General features: G+C 43.5%; 1 protein-coding gene across 2 annotated transcripts in view; it reads right to left on the bottom strand.

Annotated features, from left to right (window-relative positions):
• Nucleotides 1-2,890: 2,890 nt before the first annotated feature.
• Nucleotides 2,891-23,335, bottom strand: part of iqgap2 (IQ motif containing GTPase activating protein 2) — an 85,237-nt gene continuing 64,792 nt past the window's right edge. Inside the window, exons 16-38 of one of the 2 annotated variants that reach the window (XM_065011632.1) lie at nucleotides 22,099-22,189; nucleotides 21,771-21,938; nucleotides 20,387-20,532; nucleotides 19,826-19,996; nucleotides 19,593-19,676; nucleotides 19,353-19,424; nucleotides 19,151-19,220; nucleotides 18,825-19,033; nucleotides 18,482-18,622; nucleotides 18,232-18,395; nucleotides 17,665-17,889; nucleotides 16,408-16,548; nucleotides 15,741-15,825; nucleotides 15,254-15,486; nucleotides 14,281-14,413; nucleotides 12,502-12,604; nucleotides 12,193-12,334; nucleotides 8,108-8,195; nucleotides 7,699-7,911; nucleotides 7,433-7,593; nucleotides 7,030-7,173; nucleotides 5,523-5,631; nucleotides 2,891-5,279 (exon numbers count right to left, since the gene is read on the bottom strand). In XM_065011632.1, coding sequence (XP_064867704.1) covers nucleotides 5,166-5,279; nucleotides 5,523-5,631; nucleotides 7,030-7,173; nucleotides 7,433-7,593; nucleotides 7,699-7,911; nucleotides 8,108-8,195; nucleotides 12,193-12,334; nucleotides 12,502-12,604; nucleotides 14,281-14,413; nucleotides 15,254-15,486; nucleotides 15,741-15,825; nucleotides 16,408-16,548; nucleotides 17,665-17,889; nucleotides 18,232-18,395; nucleotides 18,482-18,622; nucleotides 18,825-19,033; nucleotides 19,151-19,220; nucleotides 19,353-19,424; nucleotides 19,593-19,676; nucleotides 19,826-19,996; nucleotides 20,387-20,532; nucleotides 21,771-21,938; nucleotides 22,099-22,189 — 3,207 coding nt within the window. In that variant the 3' untranslated portion in view covers nucleotides 2,891-5,165. The remainder of the gene's footprint in view (nucleotides 5,280-5,522; nucleotides 5,632-7,029; nucleotides 7,174-7,432; nucleotides 7,594-7,698; nucleotides 7,912-8,107; nucleotides 8,196-12,192; nucleotides 12,335-12,501; nucleotides 12,605-14,280; nucleotides 14,414-15,253; nucleotides 15,487-15,740; nucleotides 15,826-16,407; nucleotides 16,549-17,664; nucleotides 17,890-18,231; nucleotides 18,396-18,481; nucleotides 18,623-18,824; nucleotides 19,034-19,150; nucleotides 19,221-19,352; nucleotides 19,425-19,592; nucleotides 19,677-19,825; nucleotides 19,997-20,386; nucleotides 20,533-21,770; nucleotides 21,939-22,098; nucleotides 22,190-23,335) is intronic. The other variant, XM_065011633.1, reaches the window with a different exon arrangement.

Here is a 23,335-nt window from a genome sequence, read left to right as displayed (position 1 = left end):
ATGGTGTGTTTTCATGGAACACATTGGTCCCCTTGATAAAAGTGGAGCAACGTTTGAATGCCACAGGATATCTGAACACATTGCCAAATCAGGTGCATCCCTTCATGGCAGCAGTGTAGCCATCTGTGAATAGTTTTTTTTTCACTGCAGAATAATGCCACAAGGCTAAGATTGTCTAGGAATGGTTCCACAAACATGACTGTGAATCCAGCTGATCTCAATCCAATTGAGCATCTGTGGGATGAGATGGAACAAGCTATTCGGATTAGAGATCCACTACCAGCCAACTTGACACAGCTGTGGGAAGCATTGGAGTCAACATGGGCCAGCATCCCTGTGGAACACTTTTGACACCTTGTAGAGTCCATGCCCGACAAATTGAGTCTGTTCTGAGGGCAAAGGGATTGCAACTCAATATTAGGAATGTGTTCTTAATGTTTTGTACAATCAGTCCATGTAGACTGCACACTAACAACATTACTCAATATACAGCTGCAGCATCAAAGCATTTGTAGAATTGTACTTACCAGTAGACTAGCATTTAAGAACAGGTCATCATTTCATCGAGTTTGTGAAGGAAAAAAAAAACACGGAAAAAGTGATAAGCAAGTTAGGTCCCCAAAACAGATTTTTACAAAGTCAAATGAATGTGTTAGAGGTTTCATAATGCTTGTATCTAAACCAAAGTAGATAATTTAAGATTGTTTATACATCAGTTGGGCTCTCTATAAGCTACAACATGAGGTCTTAAACCTAGCAAAAGTGCTTCCTTGCAGTTGTGTTGTAACAGTCAAAATGTTTGCCATGGGGTAAGTTGAGCCAATGGCCACTATACAAAGGATGATCACATTTAGTCTGTTTTATGCCTGACATGCATAGTATTTTTGCAATGTATGCATATGAACTCAATTTTGTTCATTTTTTAATGTTACTGAGAAGACATGTCCCGTCCCGTGTATACAAACGTAAAACAAGCAGGGGTCTAGCCCCCCTGAGATTATTCAAAGAGCAGCCAAGGAAGTGAGAGAAGGAAGACGTCAAATCACCTTCAAATGCAGAGAACTTGCCTACGAATTGGCACATCGAAACGACAACTGGTCAAGAAATGGAAGGGTAAGTGATATTGAACAGAATCTATATTTTTTTCATGACCAAAAGCAAACAGACACCTGCTCAAAGCCAGATCCGTCTGGTGGGGTGCCAGATGGTGAAGCGTGATTCATCAATCCAGAGAACGCATTTCCACTAGCAGCAAGCTTTACGCCACTCTAGCCAACGCTTGGCATTGCGCATGGTAATCTTAGGCTTGTGCGCGGCTGCTCAGCCATGGACACCCACTTCAAGAAACAGTTATTGTGTTGACATTGCTTCGAGGCAATTTGGAACTCGGTCATGAGTGTTTCAACCATGGACAGACAATTTTTATGCGCTTCAGCACTCGGCTGTCCATTCTGTGCGCTTGTGTGGCCCGCCACTTCGCATTGACCGGGGCAGCTCTGGCAGGGCAGACATTTTATTGACCGACTTGTTGGAAAAGTGCCATCGTATGACGGTGCCACGTTGAAAGTCACTGACCTCTTCAGTAAGGCCATTCTACTTCTAGTGTTCGTCTATGGCGATTGCAAGGCTGTGTGCTTGATTTTAAACTTCTGTCAGCAACAGGTGTGGCTGAAATAGCCAAATCCACTATTACTCTTGGCCATGTAATGTATTTTTTACATGAATTCTGATTATTTCTAGGGACACACAACAGCCTGAGCTATATGTAGATATCTTTGTTAGAAAGAATACTATGCATTTCTTGACATTGTGATGCTGAAGGTTAAAAAAATTACTCAATTTACCCTTCTCTCCCTAAGTTTGCTCGTGTATGCTGTCCTACCAGGTTCAAGGTATATTAATATACTGCGCACAAAAAAGTTTGTCATAATCAGTTGTGGAAAAATGGACCAATACTTGAGGAAAAGTAAAGATACCTTAATAGAAAATGACTCAAACGTCACCCAGTAAAATACTTAATATATACAATTATATATTAGACTTAAGTATTAAAAGTAAATTAAATTGCAGAAATATACTGTAATATAAAAAGTAAAAGTATAAATAATTTCACATTTCTTATATTAAGCAAACTGACAGCACAATTTTATTATTTTAATGTATGGATATCCAGGGGCACATTCCAACGTTTTCTTTAGGAATGTAGTGAATTAAAAGTTGCCAAAAATATAAATAGTACAGTACAGATGACCAAAAATGACTTAAGTGGTACTTAAATACACTTCAAGTACTTTACACAACTGGTCATAACTCATTGCCGCCGCTGTCTATGCGCCCTCTGCGGGAAAACCCGTGGATATTGCTCTGCAAGTAGCAGTTTGAGTCCGAGGGTTAGTTCATATGTTGACAATATACAAACACATTTTCTCAAAATTCTGTACATGGATGCGACAAATGAAATCAGCTTTTTTTGTATCATAATTTCAATGTTAAACTGCTAAAATAAACACAGAAGCAAAACAACTAAAGACATATTACTTACCATTGTGTGGCACATAGGCTGAAGTTGAGAGCAAAAAAGTCGCGAATAACCAATAAACCATGGCTGTAAATCACTGTTCCCCTAAATTAACTATACAGGCAAGCGTGAGGGAAACTGCAGACAGCCATCTGTCAGCGCTTAGAGCCAATTAAAATACATGTTGGATTTGAAAAGGCTGACTCCATCAATAGAGGGGTCGTAAAAAGCCTCGTCTACTATCAAGTGATTAATATATAGGATTTATTAGATAATTTCTATTCAGTGACGTAAACTACTATCTTGGACAAGGTGTCTCGAACATGCTGTGTTGCACAGCTGGGGTGACACTAATGACAGTTAAAAAACAAATCAGGCTTTATTATTTATTTGATGACCACACAATTATAGCACTGTGATTGTTATAAAAACTAACAAGAAAAATCAGTTATTTTGATTTAACCTCATTAAAACATTTGAAATTATTTTAAATTTATACTTGACAGTATAATCTTTTTAAAAAGCAGTGAAACTAGGAATAATAACTTCATTAATAGTCTTTAAAAGATACACAGCTTCCCAATTTACTGTATGTAGATTAAAAAGGCACTGGTTAACTACTGTACTTCATTCCATGCTGGCTATAGCTGGATAGGAATGTTGCGGTCTAATCTCCCATTCTGACCATTAGGCAATAGTGCATTGTACACATCTAATTCCAAACACTTTTTTTTGACAATAACAATGTGTTTACTTACAGTGCATTTGGAATGTATTCAAACCCCTGGACTTTTTCCACATTTTGTTACGTTACAGCCTTATTCTAAAATGGATAAAATGTATTGTTTTCCTCATCAATCTACACACAAATACCCAATAATGACAAAGTGAAAACAGGTTTGAAGAAAACAGAAATACCTTATTTACATAAGTATCCAGACCCTTTGCTATGAGACTCGAAATTGAGCTCAGGTGCATCCTGTTTCAATAGATCATTCTTGAGATGTTTCTACAACTTGGGAGTCCACCTGTGGTAAATTCAATTGATTGGACATGCTTTGGAAAGGCACACACCTGTCTATATAAAGGTCCCACAGTTGACAGTGCATGTCAGAGCAAAAACCAAGCAATGAGGTCGACGAAATTGTCTGTAGAGCACCGAGGGGATTGGGTCGAGGCACAGATCTGGGGAAGGGTACCAAAAACGGTCTGCAGCATTGAAGGTCCCGAAGAACAGTGGCCTCCATCATTCTTAAATGGAAGAGGTTTTGCAACCACCAAGACTCTTCCTAGAGCTGGCCACCCAGCCAAACTGAGTAATAGGTGGAGAAAGGCCTTTGTCAGGGAGGTGACCAAGAACTCGATGGTCACTCTGACAGAGCTCTAGAGTGCATCTGTGGAGATGGGAGAACATTCCAGAAAGACAACCATCTCTGCAGCACTCCACCAATCAGGGCTTTATGGTAGAGTGGCCAGACGGAAGCCACTCCTCAGTAAAATGTACGACAGCCCGCTTAGAGTTATGAAAAGGCACTTAGACTCTCTGACCATGAGAAACAAGATTCTCTGGTCTGATGACATCACGATTGAACTCTATGCCTGAATGCCAAGTGTCACGTCTGGAGGAAACCTGGCAACCATCCCTATGGTCAAGCATGGTGGTGGTAGCATCATGCGGTGGGGGTGGTTTTCAGCAGCAAGGACAGAGAGACTATTCAGGATCGAGGGAAAGATTAACAGAGCAAAGTACAGAGAGATCATTGATGAAAGCCTGCTCCAGCACGCTCAGGACCTCCGATTGGGGTCAAGGGTGAAGCACACAGCCAAGACATCGCAGGAGTAGCTTCGGGACAAGTCTCTTAAAGTTCTTGAGTGGCCCAGCCAGAGCCCGGATTTGAACCCAATCGAAAATCTTTGGAGAGACCTGAAAATAGCTGTGCATTGACGCTCCCCATCCAACCTGAGAGCTTGAGAGGATTTGCAGAGAAGAATGGCAGAAACTCCCCAAATACATGTGCGCCAAACTTGTAGCGTTATACCCAAGAAGACTCAAGGCTGTATTCGCTGCCAATGGTGCTTCAACAAAGTACTGAGTAAAGGGTTCAAATACTTTAGTAAATATATTATTTCAGTTTTTTCTTTTTAATAAATTGGCAAAAATGTCTAAAAACCTGTTTTTGCTTTGTCATTATGTGGTATTTAATACATTTTACAATAAGGCTGTAAAGTAACAAAATGTGGAAAAAGTCGAAGGGTCTGAATACTTTCCGAATGCACTGTATATAACTTCTACATATAAAATGTAAATGCCATTATAATATACTTTTGAAAAATATATTCCATGTACAATTAATTACCCAGTGGAAAACTGAACATGAAAAAAAAATACAATAATTAAGCAACAGATATAACATGACAATAAAAGCAACAAACCCATTTCAATGTGAGCTTCATTTTGGTATAAAGTGATTAATAAAATGTGTGTGTGTGTGGCTCACCAGCCTGAGGGTGGCCAGTCAGACGAACATAACACGTTAACCACCATTCAAACATCCTATCTCAATTCTTGCTTTGTCAAAAGGCACACAATCCTTTCACACTTATGCCCACTCAATCTTTTCCCCTCCATCTTTGGTTCAATAATCCCTCATTTTCCATAGAACTTCTTGTTGAGGAGGAAGATGAGCAGGTTGACATTGACTTTGGCTTTGTCAAACATCTTCATCACCGCCACTCCCTCGTACTGCAGCTGGAGCAGATCCTAGATCGGGACAGTGACAGACAGGGACAGAGACAACAGTCAACTATGGTTCTACGATCATAAAATAAAATATATATTTTAAACAACTATGGAACTACGGCTGGAGGAGGTCCTACACGGAACAGAGTCAACAGACAGAAACGTGTCCTAGTCAACAGACAGGGACACGGAACTATCAGTCTGTCAGCATGACAGAGAGGAGCCTTGACAACCATGAGTCGTCATTTGGGAGAAAAGCATCACCTGGAAATGGAGTTGGACCTTTTCCATCTCAACTCCCATGAACTTGGCCTTCACCTCAAAGTCCCCAACTTCCTCACTGGGAGAGATGTCAAACATTACATTTTTGAACCTGAGAGAAAAGACAAAATACATGCAATTGAATTAATCAAATGAAAAGACAGGATACAGACACAGATAAGACAATAGCAGGACTAGAGTTGGTTAAGGTCACAATGTCAGACAGACTTGTTTTGGCATAACATTTAATGTCAATTGTGAGAAATAGTATGATCAGAAATATAAGCTTAGATATCCAATTTTCTCAAAAGGTTTCTGAAATGCATTGACGATATTGGGCCATAGTGTTTAACTGGCTTTAAAGAGGACATAGCGATGCCTTCTAGATACTAGCTCTCAGTTTCCACTTTGACATGACCTGGAACTCCCACAGAGCAGTGAGGAGCCGACTGGCTCTCCTCAGCGCCACTCTAGCTAGAATAGCCTGACCAAAACATGAAGGACAGGAGCGAGTGTTCGGAGAGTGAGAGTGAGAGAAAGTGAAGGAGCGAAAGTGGGGGATAGAGCAAAACAAACAGGACCGAGAGAAACAAGAGAGAAAGAGCGAGACAGAACACGGTGGGCTTCTGTATGGACAATGTCCCTTAATGAGGTAGTTCCTCCCACCCCATCTCACACAGAGCTAATACAGCTCACTCCTCCCATCAAAGTCATGCCCTTGTCCCCGTCCAAATACTTTACCAACGCATCCTTCCTTTCTCCCTTTATTTCATGTTATCACTGATCTGATTGGTGAAAGCTATGAAAGACTCATGCATTTATGAAAGTGTTGGAGAATGTTCCCTTGACTACCACAATACCCAAGACCCAGTATGGTACCAACTCACTTCAGGATTCAATACCATGTTCATATTTGGTGTCCATAGGCGGGTTGTCTGACAACGTCACGGAAATGCTGCACATGCATCACAGGGGTAGAAGGCCATCTGCTGTTATGATTCTGAACAGTCAGATCGCTCGCAACAATGACAAGAAGCTGCCATGTGGGGAATCATAGGTCGCTTGTTCTTGATACCATGCCTTGTATTGAGGTGTTTTGACTGATGTCATGTCTATGATAATATGGCAACAATTTGCTAACTAGCTAGCTAACAACTGTAACAAAGTATTCGAGAGACAAATGCATGTTTTCAATAAACATTTGCAGACGAAATATAGTTTAAATGTTGTCAATCATATGATTCTAAGCCAACCTCCGTTTCGCCCCGAAGATGAGCACGCATCAGTTTTGTTAAACAACACACCCACCTATACTCCAAGTCAACCACACACTACCTCTGAATCACAAAACCCTGGCTATTTGTTGTAAAAAGTTTGTCCGTTGCATAACATTTTGTTGTGGTTTGAAATTGTGTGTACAAATGAATACTACTCCGGTTTCGGGAAGCTGATGTCACTGCACAATGCTAAGCTAGCTAGAACCAGCTGTCCTCAGTGCTGCTCCACTCACTGGTTGGTCTGCAGCCCCTCTATCTCCAGGATCACTCCCTTCTCGTGCAGTCGGGCAGCCGTATACTTCAGAGACTGATGCTTCCACTTCTTACTGCCCTTCTCCTCCACCTTCCTTTCTAGCTTGATGGACCGCCGCGTGTTCCTGTGGACACACAGACACGCGCCAGATAAGACACACGCATGGAAGTCACACAAACACGTACTTAACACATCAAGTTTTGAATGGGATCAAGAGCAATGACAATGTATTTCAACACTAGCCCATATGGCCCAATTCCAAACCAATCCATCCTCTCCATCTCTAGATCTTTGTTGCAAGGCCCTGTACAGTGTTTGTGAAGGTCGGGTGAACTTCGACTTATGGTTAGTGGCGAGGGATGGGTTTTGTAGGGAACACTCACTTCCTGTTGAGGTTGTCGAGGCAGGTCTTGATGTAAGTGTCGTAGTAGTTGGTCTGGTCCTGATAGAAGGCTGTCTTGGAGTTGAGCGCGCTCAGTGCCTGCTGGAGCTTCACCAGCTCCGCCCTCCTCCTCTGTCTGTAGCGTCTCTGGTAACGAATGTCCTGTCAATCACACGCAGAAGGGACATGATTGGTCATGTACAACACAAACGCTTAAGGCCATCAGTGTGCTTGTGTCTGTGTGTGTGTGTTTGTGCGCATGTGTACCTTGGCAATGTCGTTGATGAGGTCCTGGTACTTGTTGCTAGCGGTGACCAGGCCAGCCTGCTCCAGGGTTCGGAGGTTGCGGAGGATCTTCCTCTTCTTCTGCTCCAGAGGCAGCTGTCTGTCCTCCAGCACCGCCTGGCTGCTCTTCAGCCCCTCTGGGGTCTGGGCGTCCTGCACCGCACGCAGCGCCACCACCTTAGAATGCTCACACTCCTACAGGACAGCACAGGTAGGAAGAGGCAGACACACAAAAACAGAAAGGAAGGTTAGCATGTCTAGTCAGTCCACTCTTTCCCATTCCGGCATGACACAAAGGGAAAAGCATACAAATAAAACCACTGATAGAGAAGTAGGCTATTTGAGGTGTGTGGTTGGCTGGGCTGTGTAGGGTTCATCATTATGACATCACCTGGAGGACAGAGGCTGGGGTCTCAAGGGTCTCTGGGAGAGTGTCTCCTGGCTGGATCCTGATCACATCTACTATCAGTTTCTTAGTCCTGAGAGAGAGAGAGACCGAGAGAGAGGTAGATGGAGACGGATTAAAAAGGATTATGTCATTTCAACTAAACAGCGTAGCTCTCCTCAAACATTTAAGTCTTGTTGATTTGGTAGTGTGTTGAGCTCTGGCCTCTGCTTTGCACTGGGCTCAGGGGGAGAGCAAACATTTTACATTTACATTTAAGTCATTTAGCAGACGCTCTTATCCAGAGCGACTTACAAATTGGTGCATTCACCTTATGACATCCAGTGGAACAGTAGTGCATCTAAATCTTTAAGGGGGGTGAGAGGGATTACTTTATCCTATCCTAGGTATTCCTTAAAGAGGTGGGGTTTCAGGTGTCTCCGGAAGGTGGTGATTGACTCCGCTGTCCTGGCGTCGTGAGGGAGTTTGTTCCACCATTGGGGGGCCAGAGCAGCGAACAGTTTTGACTGGGCTGAGCGGGAACTGTACTTCCTCAGTGGTAGGGAGGCGAGCAGGCCAGAGGTGGATGAACGCAGTGCCCTTGTTTGGGTGTAGGGCCTGATCAGAGCCTGGAGGTACTGAGGTGCCGTTCCCCTCACAGCTCCGTAGGCAAGCACCATGGTCTTGTAGCGGATGCGAGCTTCAACTGGAAGCCAGTGGAGAGAGCGGAGTGACGTGAGAGAACTTGTGAAGGTTGAACACCAGACGGGCTGCGGCGTTCTGGATGAGTTGTAGGGGTTTAATGGCACAGGCAGGGAGCCCAGCCAACAGCGAGTTGCAGTAATCCAGACGGGAGATGACAAGTGCCTGGATTAGGACCTGCGCCGCTTCCTGTGTGAGGCAGGGTCGTACTCTGCGGATGTTGTAGAGCATGAACCTACAGGAACGGGCCACCGCCTTGATGTTAGTTGAGAACGACAGGGTGTTGTCCAGGATCACGCCAAGGTTCTTAGCGCTCTGGGAGGAGGACACAATGGAGTTGTCAACCGTGATGGCGAGACATCTTGCTATGTTAACACACACACAATGGACATGTCACTGTCCCGTTGGAGTTTCCATAACCCTGCAGTAGGGCATGATGCCACTCAAACACATTTCCTTTTTTCTGACCCAGTGCATGGTGGACCAACACTTACCAGGACCACAGTGACACTCTGTATGCCTCCCAAACGGCAGCCTATTCCCTTTATAGGGCCCTGGTCAAAAGTAGAGCACTATAAAGAGTAGCGGTGCCATTTGGGACACAGAGCCTGAGAAAGCAGAGCTGGAGGGTTGACATCCTGAACATCTCAACTACTGTAGGTCAGATGAACAGAGTTGTCTAGAGATACCATTTATAGTATCATACATAGCACCAGGAGGTTTTCCTGACCACATGATTAGTCGTGATTATTGGTGCTCATGTCGCAGGAAACATGATGTAAACATTCACATCAGCAGAACAGAGGCCGTCTTTTAAACACAGTCTTCTCAAGGAAGAGCAAGAAATGGGCTAAAAATGTCAGGACAGGAAGTGGTAGTGGAGCAGGAAAGAGCACGTAGAGCGGTCACTGAGCAATACCCACTGTGGTTATTTATGTATGTACCTACTGGAACGTCATAACACAGCATTGAAACAGTGTTTCTTCTGGCTTCTTCCAAGTTAGCTTGGTCAGTACAAAACAGCTCACTGTGCAGTCTCCAGGGTTGGGTAGGTTACTTTCCAAATGTAATCCATTAGTTACTAGTTACCTGTCCAAAATTGTAATCAGTAACGTAACTTTTAGATTACCCAAACTCAGTAACGTAATCGGATTACATTCAGTTACTTTTAGATGACTTTCCCCTTAACTTCTTCGAGATAGGGGGCGCTCTTTTAATTTTTGGATAAAAAACGTTCCCGTTTTAAACAAGATATTTTGTCACGAAAAGATGCTCGACTATGCATGTAATTGACAGCTTTGGAAAGAAAGAACCCTGGCGTTTCCAAAACTGCAAAGATATTATCTGTGAGTGCCCCAGAACTAATGCTACAGGCGAAACCAAGATGCAATTTCATACAGGAAATGGTCCAGAGTTTGAATGCCCTGTGTTCCAATGTCTCCTTATATGGCTGTGAATGCGCCAGGAATGAGCCTGCACTTTCTGTCATTTCCCCAAGGTGTCTGCAGCATTGTGACGTATTTGTAGGCATATCATTGGAAGATTGACCATAAGAGACTACATTTACCAGGTGTCCACCCGGTGTCCTCAGTTGAAATTATTGCGTAATCTCCAGGTCCATGCGCGTTCCATTTTCTTCAGAAGAGAAATCAAACTGCCACGAATGATTTATCGTCGATAGATATGTGAAAAACACCTTGAGGATTGATTCTAAACAACGCCATGTTTCTGTCGATATTATGGAGTTAATTTGGAAAAAAGTTTGCGTTGTAATGACTTAATTTTCAGGTATTTTCTTACCCAAACGTGATGAACAAAACGGAGCGATTTGTCCTACACAAATCATCTTTTTGGAAAAACTGAACATTTGCTATCTAACTGAGAGTCTCCTCATTGAAAACATCTGAAGTTCTTCAAAGGTAAATAATTTTATTTGAATGCTTTTCTTGTTTTTGTGAAAATGTTGCATGCTGAATGCTAGGCTTAATGCTATGCTAGGCTATCAATACTCTTACACAAATGCTTGTTTAGCTATGGTTCAAAAGCATATTTTGAAAATCTGAGATGACAGTGTTGTTAACAAAAGGCTAAGCTTGAGAGCAAATATATTTATTTAATTTCATTTGCCATTTTCATGAATAGTTAACGTTGCGTTATGGTAATGAGCTTGAGGCTATAAATAGGATCCCGGATACGGGATTGCTCGTCGCAACAGGTTAAGAGGCATTAGAAGAAGACAAAATTGTATGTTACCAATTGAATGACATCAATGTCAATCAATGTTAAAGTTTACATAGCTGGCCATATATGGATGTTAAATTTAACTTTATGGGTTGGTTATGTAGGCTTCTTCTAACCCATCGCTTTCTACTACATATACTAATATGATTAAATTACATCTTTACATGAATATATCTAACTTATAAGTCCAAAAATGGATCTTGCAACTACAGATTGCCCCTTTAAGTCTATCAAAAGCGTGTGAGTTGAGAGCATGTGTCCATTAGGCCTATGGATTTTTTTTTTTATGAGTTTGAATTAGATTGAGCAATAAAAGCCCCACTTTTATTCTACAGGCTGGGATCCGCACTATGCAGCTGTTGCAAAATCATATTTTTCACTGGCTGACCACTGGTTTCAAAAACAATGACTGATAGGCAGCTTAAACTTCTTGAATTCAACCATTATTGGGTTCAAATACACATTTAGATTTGTGAACAGCCATCCACAACAACCACAATCCGTAAGGCACAAATAGCTAAATGAGAGCAGCAGTGATTCACATCAATGTGCTATGTAGATATCAATAATACGTGACATCCATATCGCCATAGACTACACCACTGCTGTCATACTTAACTCCAAGCATTTATTCAAGTTGGATCATCTTTGGATGCGGACAGCAGTCGCACCATTGGAAGACATAGCTTGGACTGTAGCCTACAAAAGCCTATTCCTGCTCTTTTCCCACAATCCATCAAACACATTTGGTGTGTCATCATAGTGGTCTCTGACTTGTGGTCAGACTCGCTCAGGTAGAACAAACTTGCACCTTTTTTCAATGCTGATTTGAATGTCATTGAGAAAACAGTGTGATATATTTTTATGCGCAAACATCCTTTCTGAATTTATAAGTAATCCTCAAATGAATAATCTAGTATTTCAAGTATCTGTAATCTGATTACAATATTGTAGCTGGTAACAATGGATTAGTTACCCTTTTTTTGTAATCCCTTACATGTAACGGATTACATGTAATCCGTTACTCCCCAACCCTGGCAGTCTCTGTGTGTGGATGGAGATTCTAGTAGGTCACCATAATGGAGAGTCAATAAGAGATCTACTATATAGGGAATAGGGTGCCATTGGGGACTCATCCAGACTCTTACTTCATCATCAGGCCCTTCGTGTCCTTGTCATCTCCCTCCAGAAGCTCAAACTTGCTGGTGAGTGTGAGGGAGATCTCAGTCTTAGCCAGCTGACTCAGGGTGCTCTCCTTGTTGGGATGGTTAGGATCCACGGCTCCTTCACCTGGAGAAAAGACAAACATGCTTAGCTCTCCCTGCAGACAGCTTCCTGACTCATTCTGAGACTGTGTGTACATGCTTATCACAAATTAGGATTCTGTCCTGTAAATGGATCTTCTAATGTCTGGGAGGAAGTGTGGCGTGTAAGAGGCATGGTGGTGTGTGTGGTACCCAGCAGTGCCTCCACATCAGGCGTGTCCCCCAGGTCCTCCAGCAGCTCATGCAGCAGGTCGTTGTGGTCGGGGGAGATGGCCTCCAGGTGCTCCAACACCAGCTAGGACACACACACGGTTAAATCACAGTAGCTAGGACACACACACAGTTAATCACAGTAGCTAGGACACACACACACGGTTAATCACTGTAGCTAGGACACACACACACGGTTAATCACTGTAGCTAGGACACACACACACGGTTAATCACAGTAGCTAGGACACACACACACGGTTAATCACAGTAGCTAGGACACACACACACGGTTAATCACAGTAGCTAGGACACACACACAGTTAATCACAGTAGTTAGGACACACACGGTTAATCACAGTAGTTAGGACACGGACACACACGGTTAATCACAGTAGTTAGGACACGGACACACACGGTTAATCACAGTAGTTAGGACACACACACACACACACGGTTAATCACAGTAGCTAGGACACACACACACACACGGTTAACACTAGCTAGGACACACACTCACGGTTAACACTAGCTAGGACACACACTCACGGTTAACACTAGCTAGGACACACACTCACGGTTAACACTAGCTAAGACACACACTCACGGTTAACACTAGCTAGGACACACACTCACGGTTAACACTAGCTAGACACACACTCACGGTTAACACTACTAGGACACACACTCACGGTTAACACTAGCTAGGACACACACTCACGGTTAACACTAGCTAGGACACACACTCACGGTTAACACTAGCTAGGACACACACTCACGGTTAACACTAGCTAGGACACACACTCACGGTTAACACTAGCTAGGACACACACTCACGGTTAACACTAGCTAGGACACACACTCACGGTTAACACTAGCTAGGACACACACTCACGGTTAACACTAGCTAGGACACACACTCACGGTTAACACTAGCTAGGACACACACACACGGTTAACACTAGCTAGGACACACACCTACGGTTAACACTAGCGAGAACACACACACTGTTAACACTAGCTAGGACACACACTGTTAACACTAGCTAGAACACACACACACGGTTAACACTAGCGAGCACACACACACACGGTTAACACTAGCTAGGACACACACGGTTAACACTGGCTAGGACACACTCACACACACACGGTTAACACTAGCGAGCACACACACACGGTTAACACTAGCGAGGACACACACGGTTAACACTAGCTAGGACACACACACACACAGTTAACACTAGCTAGGACACACACGGTTAACACTAGCTAGGACACACACACACACAGTTAACACTAGCTAGGACACACACAATACACACAGCACTTTTGTGTTATCTACTAGACACGCTTTTCTCCAACCCTAGGCCTCTCCAGCTCAAGATGTATGCAAGCTCTGTGTGAGATAACAGTTCATGAGGTCAGCCCTGTTCTTCTAGAGTCTGTCAAATCAATCTCAGCCCTTCATCCGTCTCTCATCTGAGAAGTCTAGAACCTCTGATGTCCTGCGTTATATACAAGAGGTCTGTCACCATTACCACTCCTTTACCCAGGGGATGGAGATAAGAGAAGGGGGGCAGTAGGTTCCATAGAGGGGCAGTAGAGTCCTAGGTCACATCCCAAACGGAACCTTATTCCCTAAATAGTGCACTACCTTTGACCAGGGCCCATAGAGCTCAGGTCAAAGCCCTGGTCAAAGTTAGTGCACTATATAGGAAACGGGGTGCCATTTGGGATGCACCCATAGCCTGGGCTTACCGAGTGTGTGTTGATGATCTCATCTATAGAGATGTAGATGACAGGCTTGCTCAGAGTCACCATGTCAGAGTACTCATCCACGTTAAACTTCTCCTCTGGCTCAGGGACGTCACACGCAGCCTGGAAAAACACCCTGCCAGACAGGATCAAAGCATTCGGGTTGATTACTACCACACCAGGAAGATTTAAAAAAATGTTTTATTGATTTAACTAGGTAAGTAAGTTAAGAACAAATTTTATTTTCAATGACGGCCTACACCGGTCAAACCCAGACGATGCTGGGCCAATTGTGCACTGCCCTATGGAACTCCCAATCACGGCTGGTTGTGATACAGCCTGGATTCGAACCAGGGTGTCTGTAGTGACGGCTGTAGTGCCTTAGACCACTGTGCCACTCGGGAGACCCAGATAACTGGACACATTTGTAATAGTAATATTATCAGTTTACAAGGAACCATATATTTCTGATATCTACCCCAACAAAACAACAAATAATATTGAAATCAGCTTAAACAGCTTAAAGACAAAACATATCCTGTTGAATCAGGGTTTCTTCAAGAAAATTGACAGTTGTGGTTTTCAGTGACTGTAGTTCAAATTGATTTCCAAAAAAGACGAGTCAACTGTTTGGAGGGAGGGGCAGAGAACTCTGGGAACACAACTGTGTCCCTTTCTCTTGCTGTGTGTGTGTGTCTAGTGTTTGAGTGTGTGTGTGTCTTGAGTTTGAGTGAAGACACACTACCCCACTTTCCTTGCCGGAATTCTGCACTTTCACACAGACACTTCCTCTTTCTCCCGGCTCACCTTTGGCTCACGTCAACTTAACCCTGTTCTGACTTTACCTCTACAGCCCGCTCTGTCTTAAATGATTCCCTTCTGCTTCATCAGATGGAACATTTCTCTGAGCAGTTTTATACGGAGTGAAAGTGAACTTTATCCAATAGTCTTGGGAGTTGTAGTTCTTTACTCTCACCTGAACTTCTGGTAGGTTTGGGAGATGTAGTTATTCATGGAGATCATGTGGGCATTGTCTGCCTCGAACAGCTTGTTGGCGGCGGCATGCTGCAGCATCTTGGCAACGGAGCCCAGGTTACGACGTTGGTCAGAGTGGAGCTGACCTCCGGCTGACATGTCGATGATGTCGAAGCCGTCTGGAGCCACTATGGCTGGGTTCATGTAGCGGTAGTACAGCAGGTTCCCTACAATCTGACAGCCGACACACACACACACACACACACACACACACACACACACACACACACACCCTCTGTTAAACATAGCTGCATAGCTTCCCAAAGGGCTGTTATATCTAAGGACCTGTATTAATCAGTGCGAGCTGGATGACTACCGTGTCAGTGAACACTAGAGGAACCATAACAATACCCATAACAACATACATGGAAGGTATACGAACGGCAAAGGAACGATCTAATATCACATGTAATACTCCGGTCTTATACCTTCAACAACTCATCCTCTGTAGCGTCAGGGAACTTTTCATGAAGGGAATGCTTTAGGACCTTTGCAATGTATCTCATGCCATAGCTACATGCAAAACAAAACATGGAGATCGTGTGAAATTGACAGGCATTACATAGATACACAACACAGTGATTTGATGCACAAATGATAGGAAGCAATAACATAAAATGCAGGGGACTGTGAACATTTCAGAATGAGGGGTGTATTTTGGGCAGTTGTATAAAATAATACCATGGTTGCCCCCTTGGAGTAAATTGAGCACTGCAGAGTATGGAGTCAACAGTTGTCTAAACCAGTAACATGGATGGTTTCTAACCCTCTATAAGCACTGTTTTGTTTACCCTTCCATAAACACACTACAGGGTTGCCTCTCAAATGGGACTCTCTTCCCTTTTGGGACGCAGCCTGGCAGTTTGGGTTTCTGCCCTGACAGGATGTTGTCTAGTCCTGTTCTCATACAGCTTCACCTTTCAAAATGCATCCTTCCATCCTCCCTTGGAGTGATTGCTGATCTATCGCTATTGGAGTTCTGCTACAAGGCTTTTACAGAACCACTCATGTCAGATCAGTGATTGCATCAAGAAATAAAAAAGGAATGAAAGACGGCTGCATTTTTAAAGAATTCCAAAAGGGCCTGAGACATACGGAATGTTATCCAGTGACGACACAATGGAGTTGAGCACTTTGTCTGTGGCCGTCCGCAGCGCCTGACTGGAGGACTCCAGCTTGGCGCGCACCTCCTTGTGTGACATGGCCTGGTCCGGGGTCACCTCGTAGGGCAGTTTACTAAGAGAGGGGGGACAACAGTTAGGTCAATGTGTATATGTGCAGGTCAGACCTGGTTCAAATACATGTGAATTTGATATACTTATTTTCTGTGTATTTGAGTATTGTCTAATAATGGGGCCCGACTGTTGGAAAGTATTTTCAAATACTTATTTCAAATGCCTAGGTTAAATACATGGGAGTGTATTTGTGTCAGTGTATTTTCAAATAAATCATATCTAAATACTTACTTCCAAAGGTCTTTGAAAATGATTGAAATACCCTAAATAGTATTTGAACCCAGGCCTAACAATAAATGCATTACGTGGATTCAATGCTGTAACACAGAATAAAACAATTGATGGTAATGACTGCCCATTACCATCACTTATAAGGCATCATTTATTGACATTGCTTTACCAAATAAAAATATTTGGGTTGTGTATATTACATATGTTTTTAGTATGATGATGAATTTATTATTATATTTATAAAACCACAAGGATGGTAGTGACTGCTCATTACTGCATTGCACTTATTAATAAACCATCCTTTGAACACATTACTTTAATAAAATATTGATAAACAAAATATTTGATGACTTATTCTATTCTTAGTCATCATCTCATGTCTGCTCAGGCAGTAGCAACCTGCCAGCCATCTATCTCTGTGCTCCCAAAAGAGTCATCCTCCAGGCTAGTAGGCTAGCCTAGCTGGCTAGCTGCCTGTGGTCTGACGAAATCACTATTTCAGTAGTTCTTCTAAGTAGATAAGGCATACTTTTAAGACTGCCAAACAACAACTATCAATCAATTAGCTGTATTGTCGGGTAGAGAGACATCTAAGCAACCGCTCTCTATCCCTCTCTTGTCTATCCGTCTGCCTGGCAAGAACCAATGAGAACAGGCAGCTTTCGGTGCAATGGATTTTGGTAATTGTAGTTAATTGCAACATTGTCTGCACTTAACTATGATGAGTTAACGTCTCACAGAGTAATCTCTCCAGAGAAACGGCACGTTGAGTGCACAGAAAAACTAAAAGGAATTCAAATAATTGAACCGTCAGTCAACTAGTTATTTAAAAACCGAGAATAAACTGAAAGGTTGGTTAATCGCTTAGCACTAGTGTGTGTCCCACCTGGCCTCTCCAGTATTGGTCTCCAGCTGGTTGACCCAGGCCTTGTACACATCCACAGGGTTGGTGTTGATGCCCAGGCCCTTGTCCTCGATGATCTCTTTGACAACAGGTGCCAGCAGCTGCCTCAGCGTGTTGTGACCACGGGCTCCACGGTTGAAGCTCACCACCATCTTGATGACCGTGGGGTTCCCGGTCACGATGTCCTGGATCTGGTCCACTTTGGACCTGAGGAGGGGTGGAGAAGAGAGATCATTTATATCATACAACTTTATTATTCCTTTATATTCAATCAGGAAATATCAGACAACAATATAAGAACAAATTATATATAATACTGTATATGACTGGAGAGGGTCCTTGAGTTATGAACAAGGGAGACAGTGGATTCCCCAGTAGCCTGGTTGACTGACTGTTGCAATAAACAGTGCTACTGTACATCGTTGCCTTATCTGACCAATGAGCTAGCAAAAATGAGCTGAGAGAATCAAAGGCACCCAGGTGAAACCATCTATATTTACTGTATAAGGGGTGTGTACGATTTGGGGACAGGTGGACAGTTCCACTCACTTGATCTCCTCCTCCAGAGCGGTCTTAAAGAGTTTGAGCAGCAGGTACTCCTCTCTCTGGTTGGAGGCGTAGTTATACAGCGTGAAGATCACTGTGTCCATGAACTTAGTGGACTTGTTCTGTGGCATTTGGAAGATCAGCTTGGCCAGGTATGAAGGGTTGGTCTGTGGAGCAGGAGAGGACATAGGGGTAAAAGAGTTTGCGTGTATGTGTGTGTGTGCATGTTTAAGCGTGTGTGTTTTGAACTCACCTGTAGCAGGTAGAAGAGGTGCTGGTAGGCCTCTAGTTTCTTCCGTTTGCCTTTGCTGAGGCCCTTGATGCCCTGCCTGTCCCCTGCAGCCAGCTCCTCTTTACTCTTCTTCTTCAGCTTCTTACTGTGGGACACCACATCCTGGGAAGACAGACAGTAAAAACAGATGCGGCAGCATGGAAAAGGCCCTTCTCACCTATCCAGTTGTGTTTGATCAGTGATAGCTTTAAGGAAGACAGGGATGCATTATCAAAGTATCTGAGCAGCAGGCGTATGACTATTGTAGACAATAAAGTGCTGTCTCCAGAAGCAGTTGTTATCAGCAGCATAAGACAAATGTCACCTGTAGGGTGATCCTGTTCTTGACCAGTAAGCCGATCTTAATGTCCATCAGGTTCAGGTCTTTCTCCATCTGCTGATTGGAGCGGATTTTCGTGACCACTTCCTCCCTAAGCCGTGTCACTTCCTGTTCCTCCAGCAGGTCCAGGCTGCTTTGTTCCAGCAGGTGGACAAACTTACGCACCACCGAAAGAGGAGGGTCCTGGGCCCCGGCTACAGGGTAGAGAAAGAGAGAGACACACACACACACACTTCAGGTAAGTTCCATCTCTCTTCGAAATCGTAACTTCTTTGAAACCGTGTGACGTATTAAATGCTGTCTAAACTCACTGAGTGTTCTGTAGTCGTCTCTGGCTTTGTTAGCCTTGAGGAAAGCTTGGATCTTCACTATTTCTTTCTCCTGAACATACAAACAAGACAGAAGGGAATCAATCTTCCGTAAATGTCACTGAGGAATAATAGGAGTCATATTGTATGACTCCATCTCAATGACATAAACCCTCCTTTTTTATGTAGGTGTTGTGTTACTCACATGGTCTATGAAATACTGCAGTCTTTGAGTGTATTTACGTTTAGCTCTCCACATCTTAACAAATGACTGAAGCTGGACCGAGAGGAAAACAACAACGTTAGCAACTCGTAGCTGTGTGTTTCTGTTGGGGTTAAACTGTGTGACTTCTCTCCTGATTATTGACACTCCTTATTTCTCACTGTTTCAAACTAATGTTCTCGCTTTCAAATAAGGCTCACAGTCCCAAGTCTAACTTGTTACCTTGACGACAGTCCCCACGTTGCTTTGCAACACGTTGAGTCTGTCTTTGTATACCTTCCTCTGTTTGTAGCCCTTCCAGGAGGCCTAGACACAGACAACAAGACATTAAAATCATCCGTGTGTGAGTAAACTACAAAAGCAGTACGTGAATTTGAACTGTAAATATTAAATTCTAGTTTAACTTTTAAAAAATCAAATAATTAAACTGTAGAACAAATGACACAGTATAGTACCTGTAGTCGGACCACGTGTGGCTGTTGTTGTAGTAGGTAGTCCAGTCTCTGGGTATGAGCTCTTCTCACCAGGTAACCTCTGATCCTGGCTTGTAGCTGGGTTACCAGGGTCTCGTTGGCCAACCATAACTGTTCCCTGTTATACTCCGCTGTCACACCTCCAACCACACTCTGACCAGAGGACACATACAACACTAGATTAGTTCATGTGTAATGCATTATAAATGAATATGTGTGTGGTCTCTGGTGGTGTTCTTTGTGCTATGTATGGAGAAGGTTATTCTGTTAACTGATATTTTGTGGTCTGTGTCATGCAACAAGAATAATACATCATGTCTTAGGGGGTGGCAGGTAGCCTAGTGGTTAGAGCATTGGGCCATTAACTGAAAGGTTGGAAGGTTGCAAGATCGAATCCCTGAGCTGACAAGGTAAAAATCCGTTGTTCAGTCATTGAAAATAATAATTTGTTCTTAACTGACTTGCCTAGTTAAATAATGGTGAAATGTAGAAAGAATAATACATCATTTCTTATGTAGAATCAAACATAAATATGATAGGGACCTGTATTTCCTCTCTGCGGAGCTGTGTGCTGTTGTGTGTGAAGTCCTCTGGCTCCTCCCAGGTCCCCTCTCTGTTCTCCAGGTTGTAGTAGTAGTCATAACTGTCCTTGATACAGTGTTTCACCCACACACTGTCACTGCTGCCTGCTAGAGGAAACAACACCTGGACATCACACACACTCACTGCTGCCTGCTAGAGGAAACAACACCTGGACATCACACACACACACTCACTGCTGCCTGCTAGAGGAAACAACACCTGGACATCACACACACTCACTGCTGCCTGCTAGAGGAAACAACACCTGGACATCACACACACTCACTGCTGCCTGCTAGAGGAAACAACACCTGGACATCACACACACTCACTGCTGCCTGCTAGAGGAAACAACACCTGGACATCACACACACACACACACTCACTCACTGCTGCCTGCTAGAGGAAACAACACCTGGACATCACACACACACACTCACTCACTGCTGCCTGCTAGAGGAAACAACACCTGGACATCACACACACTCACTGCTGCCTGCTAGAGGAAACAACACCTGGACATCACACACACACACTCACTGCTGCCTGCTAGAGGAAACAACACCTGGACATCACACACACACACTCACTGCTGCCTGCTAGAGGAAACAACACCTGGACATCACACACACACTCACTGCTGCCTGCTAGAGGAAACAACACCTGGACATCACACACACTCACTGCTGCCTGCTAGAGGAAACAACACCTGGACATCACACACACTCACTGCTGCCTGCTAGAGGAAACAACACCTGGACATCACACACACTCACTGCACTAGAGGAAACAACACCTGGACATCACACACACTCACTGCTGCCTGCTAGAGGAAACAACACCTGGACATCACACACACTCACTGCTGCCTGCTAGAGGAAACAACACCTGGACATCACACACACTCACTGCTGCCTGCTAGAGGAAACAACACCTGGACATCACACACACACACTCACTCACTGCTGCCTGCTAGAGGAAACAACACCTGGACATCACACACACACTCACTGCTGCCTGCTAGAGGAAACAACACCTGGACATCACACACACACTCACTGCTGCCTGCTAGAGAAAACAACACCTGGACATCACGCACTCTCACTGCTGCCTGCTAGAGGAAACAGCTGAACATCACTCACTAACCTCCAATTGCATGATTTACACAATAGTTGACTGTAATATGTGGTTGTCGTACCTAGCTACCTTAAGGCAAATGCACTAAGTTGCGCTGCATAAGAGCTAAAGAGATAAATGACTGAAATGTAAATGACACGCTAGAAGTTGGGAAGGTAATGTACTGACAACAAACATCCATAAATAAGCTGATTGTATGCCAGGTTACCAGTGGTAGTGTTGAGGTCCTGGCGCTGGGCCAGTTGTGTCTGGTAGGTGTCTGCACACTCAGACAGAATCCCTCTCAGCCCTGCCAGGGGAGACTGGAGGGCATGTAGGGTGGTCTGGGAGTCCCCCTCCGCCACCTCCCTGTTGATGTCTGCCACAGCTCCTGCCACTGCCACAGACAAAACGCACACAGGATCAGTTATGACATTTAACATTTTGGTCATGTTGCTCTTATCCAGTGGTTGGAGAATTGTGATGTGAAGAACTACTAAGAAATGATTTGTTCATGGTTTTGAGTGAATGGTTCGGAGTGAGCATGGTGTGCCTACATGCGAGAGCCTCCTCTTCATCTTGGTTGGCTGTGTGTATCCCTTCTTGAATCTGGTCGAGCCACAGCACAGCAGACTCATCCCCTGAGCTCTGGAGTCACAGACACGCAGAGTCAACCTCTGCTTTTCAGAGTGGTAGACCACACAAACATTGACAATCCACACAATGCAATGAATAATTCTAGCTTGAGATGTGCACGCACACATCATTTCAACTTTCTGGTAAAATCAAGTGTTTGAGATACAACCACAGATCTCAAATTAGGCTTGAGCCCTAACTGAATGTTCTTCTAAGCACTAACAAAGACAGCACATGTAAAATCAAAAACAACAAAAATGCCCCCCCCCCCATTTTGTGGTATTTTCTATTGGTTTATTAAGCCAGACATGCTCAAACTGGCAGAGATAATATTTTTGTAAATATTTTAAGTATTTGAAGCCCAGGTATGAAGCACATTAACAGCTAAAGACAGCGCCAGCATGAATATTAAGTTGTACCATTTCCTCTGTGCCCAGAGGTAAGACCTGAGGGAAAATGTCAAAACACATAGTTAGTTAATGGACAAAACAGCCTCAGCTCAGTCCACACCATTGGCCATGGGTCCATGGCTCAAACACAAATACCACTTAAAATAGCAGAGAAACCACACTGAACGTTTATTCAGCCTTCCTGACCAACATTTTCCTTCTCAGACTAATTGTGGAGACCTTTGGGAGCAGAAAGGTTGTCTCCCCAATGACACAAAAGGCAGGAAGGAAGCCAAGAGAAAAAAGGCCCCCTTAGTATGTCAGGAAGTAGATCTGCTTTTGAACAGTGAATTCCCCACTGACCAAACAGTATATAAATACCTTTAGGACGTGCATAAGATAAGCAAGGACTCATACAAGCACAAACATAACATACAGACCAAAGCTAAATAGGAACTTGTTACCATACTTTCTAACTTGAAAATTGTATTCCGATCACATGGAATTTAAATGTGTGTGACTCATGGGGAATACTGAAGGTCAAAGCAGGTTCATGGAAACTGTTCCAGGAAGCTTGGTTTTGAAATCATCCTACTGTATGTTTGATGTTACCCAAACTGATAATCTTGTTACTTAGTATAACCGGAGTTAATCTTTTTACTCTAATATTAGTAATTTTACATTAGACAAGCCATATTTTCAGTCACAGAAAACTGAAAGACTTGAGAAACATGTTCACAAAAAAACAAAACTATTTGAGGAATGACAA

This window comes from Oncorhynchus nerka, linkage group LG27, assembly GCF_034236695.1.
Source record: "Oncorhynchus nerka isolate Pitt River linkage group LG27, Oner_Uvic_2.0, whole genome shotgun sequence".
Classification (NCBI taxonomy): Eukaryota; Metazoa; Chordata; class Actinopteri; order Salmoniformes; family Salmonidae; genus Oncorhynchus; species Oncorhynchus nerka.
This window is presented reverse-complemented; position numbering and strand designations above follow the sequence as displayed.